Raw genomic sequence first — 9,383 nt, forward strand, 5'->3', positions numbered from 1 at the left:
AAGTGAGAAACCATGCTTCCAGCATCTTGTTACTGAAGCACACCTGCAATTTATTGAAATTTAATTTTTATTTGATAACAGTCCTATAAAGCTTTTTGGAATGTTTTCTATGTAAATAAGACTTCTATGAAATAAAGGTACTACATATCAAGTACCATCGAAAAGCTGACGATTGTTGTCAACCCTCTAATGTAATGAAAGAGCATCCCACATTGTACAAAAAGCAAAAGTGCATCTGCTGGAATCTGAAAGAAAAACATAAATGCTGGAGGAACTTAGTCAGAAACAGAAACCAGTCAATGTTTCAGCTCCTCACCAACTGGAATCCCAGAGGATGGGAAAGGAGTATAGTGAGAGGGACAGAGGAAGGAAATGAGAAAAAAATATATAATAATAATAAAAAATAAATAACGGATGGGGTACAAAGAGGAGGTGGGGCATTCCTCCCTCCCCCTTTCTTTCTCCCTAGGCCTCCCGTCCCATGATCCTCTCATATCCCTTTTGCCAATCAACTTTCCAGCTCTTAGCTTCATCCCTCCCCCTCCTGTCTTCTCCTATCATTTTGGATCTCTCCCTCTCAAATCTCTTACTATCTCTTCTTTCAGTTAGTCCTGACAAAGGGTCTTGGCCCGAAACGTCGACTGTACCTCCTCCTATAGATGCTGCCTGGCCTGCTGCGTTCACCAGCATTTTTTATGTGTTTTGCTTGAAATTCCAGCGTCTGCAGATTTCCTCGTGTTCAGGTGAGAAGGAGCACATTTTGACCGTCAGCGAAATACTTTAAACATGCTAAGCTTCCTGCTGATTGACACTTTAATTCTCAATTCCACTCCATTCTGATCTACCGCCCTGTAACATTCTTCACTGCTCCGTAACATAAACAACATCTCATCTTCCATTTAGGCACTTTGCAAACCGCTAACAAATCAGCAAATTTGCAGATGACATCAAGATTGGAGGTGTAGGGAACAGTGAGGAAAGCTGTTAAGGCTTGCAGCAAGGTCTGGGTGAGATTGAAGAATTGCAGATGGAATTTAATGCAGACAAGTACAAGGTGTTGCACTTTGGGAGGACAAACCAGGATAGGATTACACGGTGAATGGTAGGGCAGTGAGGAGTGCAGCCGAACAGAGAAAGCTGGAATACAGGTCCATAATTCCTTGAAAGTGTTATCACAGGGAGATAGCACTGTAAGGAGAGCTTTTGGTACATTGGCCTTCATAAACCAATGCACTGAGTACAGGCGGTGGAATGGTATGTTGAAGTTATATAAGATGTCAGTGAGGCCAAATATGCATAGCGTGCAGTTCTGGTGACCTACTTACAGGAAAGATAGCAATAAGATTGACAGAGTGCAGAGAAAACTTACAAAGATGTTACTGGGATTTGAGGACCTGAGTTATAGGGAAAGGTTGAATAGATTAGGACTATATTTTCTACAGTGTAGATGAAAGCGGGGAGATTTGATAGAGGTAGACAAAATTATGAGGGATATAGATAGGGTAAATGCAAGCAGGCTTCTTCCACGGAGGTTGAGTGAGACTACAACTAGAGGTCATAGATTATGGGTGAAAGGTGAAATATTTAAGGGGAACTTCTTCACTCAGAGGGTGCTGCAAGTGTGGAACACCCTTCCAGACAAAGTGATGGATGAAGGTTTGATTGCAACATTTAAGAGAAGTTTGGGTAAGTACATGGATGGGAGGGGTGTGCAGGGCTATGGTCCAGGTGCAGGTCGGTGGGACAAGGCAGAATAAAAGTGCAGCACAGACTAGATGGGCCAAAGTCCCTATTTCTATGCTGTAGTGCTTTATGACTACAATAAAGATGAGCAGCTTCAGGTAAACCATTCTCTCAACATTTCTTATATCTTTCTCATCCCTGGTGTTGGCGATCAAATGAAAAATTTAGGAGGTGAAGAAAGGGGGGTGGGTGGGGTCAAACAAAGAGACAGACAGCATGGTCTCATAATTCCTTCAACCCAGGTTCACTTTTGAACTTAACTGATGTCAGCGAGGAGTTCGTTCATTCTCATAATCTTCTTCCCGCTTCCCAAAGAAACACTGGTCATCAGATTATCTGGATACTGTAATTCCCCTAGTACAGGTTGTTATGGATGGTTAGGATCAAAATGGATTACAGGGAAATAATGGGAGGAGTGCTGAAATGAGATTTATTTTGGAGCCCGCAGGGACTCAGTGGACCAAAACGCCTCCTGATATATCGTGAAGTGATACGAATGGGAGACTGATAGTTAATTAGAAATACAGTAATATATTTCCTCAACCCAGGACCCTTTCACCTCGCCGAGCCTGCAGCCATTACCTCGGCTGGTGCAGGGTCTCCCCTGCGGGACGCCGGCCGCTCCGACCACAGTGAACGAGCCCGTCTCATCGAGGAGCTGTAGGCTGGTGTTGTGCTCGGGCCGCACCTCCAGCACCGTGCCCTGCATCCACACCACGCTCACATCCAGCGGAGCCCGGTGACCGCCAGGCCGATCCAGCAGCCACACTGACGGCTCCCCATCCCTCCTCGCACCGAGCCGCAGCTGCTCAGCCAGCACCTTACACGGCGGCGACCGCAGGCGCCCGCGACCCGAGGCCGCTTCCATTCCCCACTGCTCGTCCGAGCCCGCCGGCCGTCCAGAGACTCCAGAACCAACCAATTACAGGGCAAGCGGAACGTCTCCGCCAATGAGAGCAGGAAACCAGTCTAACCAATCGCATTACTGGTAGAACCTTTCTGCCAATCAGAAAATAGCTATATTATAAACCCAAGTAAAAATACAGTTGTGTTCACAAACAAGAGAAAATCTGCAGATGCTGGAAATCCAAGCAACACACACAAAATGCTGGAGGAACTCAGCAGGCCAGGCAGCATCTACTGAAAAGAGTAAACAGAAAATGTTTCAGGCCGAGACCCTTCATCAGGACTGGAGAAAAAGAAGACAAGAAGTCGGCGTAATAAAGTGGGGGAGGGCCATGGAAGAAAAGGGAAGGGGAAAAGCACCAGAGGGAGGTGAGAGGGAAATGGGAATGGGGAATGCTGAAGGGGTGGGGGGGGGGCATTACCGGAAATTCAAAAAATTGATGTTCATGCCATCAGGTTGGAGGCTAACCAGATGGAATATAAGGTGTTGCTCCTTCAACCCGAGTGTGGCCTCATCACGGCAGTAGAGGAGGCCATGGACTGACATGTTGGAATGGGAAATAGAATTAAAACGGATGGCCACTGTATAATACACTGGTATCACTCCCCAACCTTTCCTACACTACATCAACAACTGCATTGGTGCTGCTTCCTTCACCCAGGCAGATCTCATTGACTTCATCCACTTTGCCTCCAATTTCACACCCTGCCCTCAAATTTACCTGGTCCATTTCGGACACCTCCATCCCCTTTCCCGATTCCTCTGTCTCTATCTCTGGAGACACCTTATCTACTGATATATTTTATAAACCCACTGATTCTCACAGCTACCTGGACTACACCACTTCACACGCTGTTACTTGTAAAAATGCCGTCCCTTTCTCTCAATTCCTCCATCTCTACTGCATCTGCTCTCAAGATGAGACTTGTCATTTCAGAACTAAGGAGATGTCCTCCTTCTTAAAAGAAAGGGGCTTCCCTTCCTCTACCATCAATGCTGCCCTCACCCGCATCTCTTCCATTTCATGCATGCCTGCCCTCACCCCATACTCCTGCCACCCCACCAGGGATAGGGTTCCTCTTGTCCTCACCTACCACCCCACCAGCCTCTGCGTCCAGCACATAATTCTCTGTAACTTCCACCATCTCCAATGCGATCCCACCAACAAGCACATCTTTCCCTCTCTCCCCCCCCCCCACTTTCTGTTTTCTGCAGGGAATGTTCCCTACGTGACTCACTTGTATATTCATGCCTCCCCACTGTTCTCCCTCCTGGTACTAATCCATGCAAGCAGAACAAGTACTACACCTGCCCCTACATCTCATTCCTCACTACCAATCAGGGGCCCCAAACAGTCCTTCCAGGTGAAGTAACACTTCACCTTTGAGTCTTTTGGGGTTATATCCTGTGGTCGGTGCTCCTGGTGTGGCCTCCTGTATATCAGTGAGACTCCACATAGATTGGGAGACCACTTCGCTAAGCACCTATGCTCCTTCCGCCGGAAAAAGCAGGATCTCCCAGTGGCCACCTATTTTAATTCTATGTCCCATTTCCATTCCGTTATGCCAGTCCATGGCCTCCTCCACTGCTGTGATGGGGCCATGCTCCGGTTGGAGGAGCAAACCTGATGGCATGAACATCAATTTCTCAACCATCCAGTAACGGCCCCACCTCTCTCTCCTTCACCATTGCCCATTCCCATTTCCCTCTCCACACCTTATCTCCTTACCTGCACATCACCTCCCTCTGCTACTCCTCCCCCTTCACTTTCTTCCATGGCCTTCTGTCCTCTCCTATCAGATACCCCATTCTATACCTGTTTATGTCTTTCACCAATCGACTTTCCAACTCTTTAATTCACCTTGCCTGGTTTCACCTATCATCTACTACCTTGTATTTCTTCCTCCCCTCTCCCCACTTTCTTACTCCAACTTCTCGTCTTTTTTTTCTCCAGTCCTGATGAAGGGTCTCGGCCTGAAACGTCAACTGTACTCTTTTCCATAGATGCTGCCTGGCCTGCTGAGTTCCTTCAGCATTTTGTATAACATTCTACCAATAAGAGAAAGCAACACTCTAACCAATCATAGCCAGGGTGGAAGTGTCAAACGTGCTTTGGAAATAGAATTGGGATTAGCTTATTATTGTCGCGTGTACCAAGATACAGTGAAAAGCTTGTCTTCTATATGCAGTGCATTGAGGTAGAACAAGGTAAAACAGTAATAATACAGAACAAAGTGTACCAGCTACAGAGAAAGTGCAGTGCAGATAAACTATAAGGTGCAAGACCTTTGAGAACATACCGAGTTCTCCAAAATTAGAAGCCCTGGAGTTTCGCAGCCTGTGGCGTTCCAGGCTGACAATTCAGAAGTCTACAAGAAGTCCATATGTGACCTACAAAAGGTCATCGTGAGAGTAAAAAAGCAATACATGGCCGTGGTGACAAAGTTTGCTTGCCATTGCTTCTTTATAAGGTAAAACCTAATGGCATAAATGGCAATGACACTTCACTCCCCAATGAGCTCAATGTCTTTTATGCATGCTTTGAAAGGGAGAATAACACCACAACCATGCAAATCCCCACAGCAATCGGCGACCCTGTGATCTCTGTCTTGAAAGCCGATATCAGAACATCCTTCAAGAGAGGTGGACCTTTGCAATACATTTGGATCAGATGAGGTACCTGTCTGGGTACTGAAAACCTGTGCTGACCTCTGGCTGGTGTGTTCAAGGACATCATCACCCTCTTGCAACTGCGATCTGAGGTTTCCAGATGTGGGGTGGAGGCTGCTGCATAGAACGGTGTCTTGTAATCAATTTTTTAGTTTGTACACAGTTCTCCCAGCCACATGTCACTTCTGCGGGCTGGAGGAGACCGTGTACCACATGTACATGGAGTGTGTGAGGCTGCAGCCCCCTTTTGCGTGTCTGCGTGGGCTGCTTCTCACCTTCTGGTTGCATTTTATCCCCACCCTATTTATATATGGTCATCCAGTAAGGAGGGGGGCATGGAGGGATGAGAATGTCCTTGTCAACTTGCTCCTGGGGCTGGCGGAAACAGCCATCCATGGGTCTTGGAAACGGGTGGCGGGAGGATCTGCCCGGGTAGACTGCCTGGCAATGTTTAGGGCGTATGTTCGTGCCTGAGTAAATATTGAAAAGGAACACGCGCAGTCCAAGGCAACTGTGAAGGCGTTCCGGGACTGTTGGGCTCCATGGGGGGGGGGGGTTGGGGGTAATTGCCATCATTGATAGAGATGGAAACATTTTGGTTTAATGTGTATTGTTTATTTGTAGTGAAGTAATTGCGTTAATCACTGTTTTGCACTGTTTTGTATATATAACACTGAATTTGTAATAAAGATATCTTTGATGAAAAAAAAAGTAGCATTCACACCTACTGTGCTGAAATGCTTTGGGAGGTTGGCCATAGCTAGGATTAACTCCTACCTAAGCAAGGATCTGGACTTGCTGCAATTCACAACAAGTTGGCAGTGGACACAACGTCACTGGCTCTCCACTCTGCTTTGAAGCATTGAGACAGCAGCAAAACGTACACTAGAGTCAGCGTTCGACAGCAACATCTTCTCAGTACTAATTAGCAAGCTTCAATGCATGGGCCTCTTTACCTCCTTCTGCAACTGGATCCTCATCTTCCTCACTGGGGGACCACAGTTAGTACTGATTGGTGATGACATGTCTTCCTCACTGACAATCAACACGGGTGCACCTCAAAGGATGCCTGCTCTACTCTCTTTACACTCCTAACTATGGGGCTAAGCACAGCTCGAATGCCATTTGTAAATCTGCAAATGGCACCACCATTGTTGGAAAGATCTCATATACCAAGGAGACGTACAGGAGTGAGATAGATCAGCTGGTTTAGTGGTGCTACAACAACCTAGCACTCAACATCAGCAAGAACAAGGAATGAATTGTGCAATTCAGAAAGTAGGAAGTGGGACAACACACATCAGTTCCCATTGTGGAATAGTGATGAATTGAATTGACACCCTTCACGTACACGAGGAGTAAAAATATTTACGTTACATCGCCGTCTAAATGTGCAATGCGCAATTTCTAGTAATTTATTATAAGTAGTGTGTACAACAGGACAGTCAATACAACATAGAAATACAATTGAGTCAGCATGAATTAATCAGTCTGATGGCTTGGTGGAAGAAGCTGTCCCGGAGCCTGTTGTTCTTGGCTTTTATGCTGCGGTACCGTTTCCCAGATGGTAGCAGCTAGAACAGTTTGTGGTTGGGGTGACTCGGGTCCCCAATGATCCTTCGGGCCCTTTTTACATAGCTGTCTCTGTAAATGTCCTGAATAGCGGGAAGTTCACATCTACAGACGTGCTTGGCTGTCCACACCACTCTCTGCAGAGTCCTGCGATTGAGGGAAGTACAGTTCCCATACCAGGCAGTGATGCAGCCAGTCAAGATGCTCTCAATTATGCCCCTGTAGAAAGTCCTTAGGAATTGGAGACCTGTACCAAATTTCTTCAACCGACTCAGGTGAAAGAGGCGCTGTTTTGCCTTTTTCACCACACAGCCAGTATGTACAGAGAAACGTGAGATTCTTGGTGATGTGTATGCCAAGGGACTTAAAGCTGTTCACTCTCTCAACCGCAGATCCATTGATGTCAGTAAGGATTAGCCTGTCTCCATTCCTCCTGTAGTCCACAACCAGCTCCTTTGTTTTTGCAACATTGAGGGAGAGGTTGTTTTCTTGACACCACGTGTCAGGTGGTAACTTCTTTTCTGTAGGCTGCCTCGTTATCATTTGAGATTAGGCCAATCAATGTAGTATCGTCAGCAAATTTAGTTAGCAGATTGGAGCTGTGGGTGGCGACACAGTCGTGGGTATACAGAGAGTAAAGGAGGGGGCTCAGGACACAGCTCTGAGGAGCACCTGTGTTGAGGGTCAGAGGGGCAGAGGTGAGAGAGCTCACTCTTATCACCTGCTGGCGATCTGACAGGAAGTCCAGGATCCAAGAATGGAAAGGGCGAGCAGCTTTAAGTTGCTTGGTATCAGCATCTCGGAGGATCATGAAATCATAATGACCGCATTCCAGTGCTCCTTCTTCGTTAGGGGTTTGAGGAGATTTGGAATATCACCTAAGACTCTAACAAACTTCTATTAATGTACAGTGGAGAGCATTTTGACTGGTTGAAATACAGGAATGGAAGCTCCAATGAATAGGATCACAGGAAGCTGCAAGGTGTTGTACTCTCAGCAGCTCCATCACAGGCACCACCCTCCTCCTACTATTGATGCTGCCCTCACCAATTCCCATACATCTGCACTCACCCCACCTTCCCACTGCCTTCATAGTCCCTCTTATGCCTACCTACTGACCCATCAGTCTCCGTATCCAGCACATTATCCTCCACAACTTCCACCATCTCCAAAGGAATCCTACCACTAAACATATCTTTACCTCCCGCCCCCCCCCCCACACTTCCACAGGGTTCACTTCCTCTACGACTCCCTTGTCCATCCATCCCTCCCCACTAATCTCCCTCCTGGCACTCATCCCTGCAAGTGGCCTAAATTCTACACCTGCCCATTCACCTCCTCCCTCACCTCCATTCAGGGCCCCAAACAGTCCTTCCAGGTGAGGCAACACTTCACCTGCAAATCTGCTAGGGTCGTCTAAGGTTTCCAGTGCTCCCAATGTGACCTCCTTAACATTAGTGAGACCCGTCTTAAATTGAGGGATCGCTTCGTTCGGTGCCTCCACTCCATCTGCCACAAGTGGGACTTCCCTGTGGCCAAACATTTTAATTCCAATTCCCATTCTCCACAAGACCACAAGACAAAGGAGCAGAAGTAGGCCATTCGGCCCATTGAGTCTGCTCCGCAGCTCCCCCATGAGCTAAACTATTCGCCCATCTAGTTCCAATTTTCAGCTTTTTCCCCATATCCCTTGATACCCTGACTAATTATATACCTGTCAATCTCCTCCTTAAACACCCTCAATGATCGGGCCTCCACAGCTGTATGTGGCAACGAATTCCACAAATCCACAACCCTCTGGCTAAAAAAATTTCTCCTCATCTCTGTTTTAACTGAGTACCCGCTAATTCTAGGACTATGGCCTCTTGTCCTGGACTCACCCACCAAGGGAAAAAACCTTTCCACATCTACTCTGTCCAACCCTTTCAACATTCAAAATGTTTCTATGAGATCCCCTCTCATTCTTCTATACTCTAATCCAACAGCTGACAAACGCTTCTCATATGTTAGCCCCTGCATTCCAGGAATCATCCTCATAAATCTTCTCTGAACTCTCTCCAACATCAGTACATCCTTTCTAAGATAGGGGGCCCAAAACTGCACACAGTATTCCAAATGAGGTCTCACTAATGCCCCATAGAGCCTTATCAACACCTCCTTACTCTTATACACTATTCCTCTTGAAATGAATGCTAACATAGCATTCGCTTTCCTTACCGCCATTCCAACTTGGTGGTTAACCTTTATCCTGCACGAGGACCCCCAAGTCCCTTTGCACTTCCGATTTTTGAATTTTCTCCCCATCTAAATAATAATCTGCCCAATTATTTCTTCTTCCGAAATGTACAACCATACATTTGTCGACGTTGTATCTCATCTGCCATTTCTTTGCCCACTCTCCTAAGCTGACTAAGTCTCTCTGCAACCTTTCCATTTCTTCAACATTTCCTGCTCCTCCACCTATCTTGGTGTCATCCGCAAACTTAGCCAT

The 9,383-nt window shown here is 46.7% G+C and overlaps 1 protein-coding gene across 3 annotated transcripts in view; it reads right to left on the minus strand.

Moving 5' to 3' along the window:
• rmi2 (RecQ mediated genome instability 2) overlaps positions 1-2,642 on the minus strand; it is a 58,550-nt gene extending 55,908 nt beyond the window's left edge. For all 3 annotated transcript variants that reach the window (XR_010019334.1, XR_010019335.1, XM_063059191.1), the window contains exon 1: positions 2,326-2,642. Coding sequence is in view for 1 of the 3 variants with exons in the window: in XM_063059191.1 (XP_062915261.1) it covers positions 2,326-2,611 (286 nt within the window). In the remaining 2 variants the exon portion in view is untranslated. The remainder of the gene's footprint in view (positions 1-2,325) is intronic.
• Positions 2,643-9,383: the final 6,741 nt, after the last annotated feature.

This window comes from Mobula hypostoma, chromosome 9 (assembly GCF_963921235.1).
Source record: "Mobula hypostoma chromosome 9, sMobHyp1.1, whole genome shotgun sequence".
NCBI lineage: Eukaryota > Metazoa > Chordata > Chondrichthyes > Myliobatiformes > Myliobatidae > Mobula > Mobula hypostoma.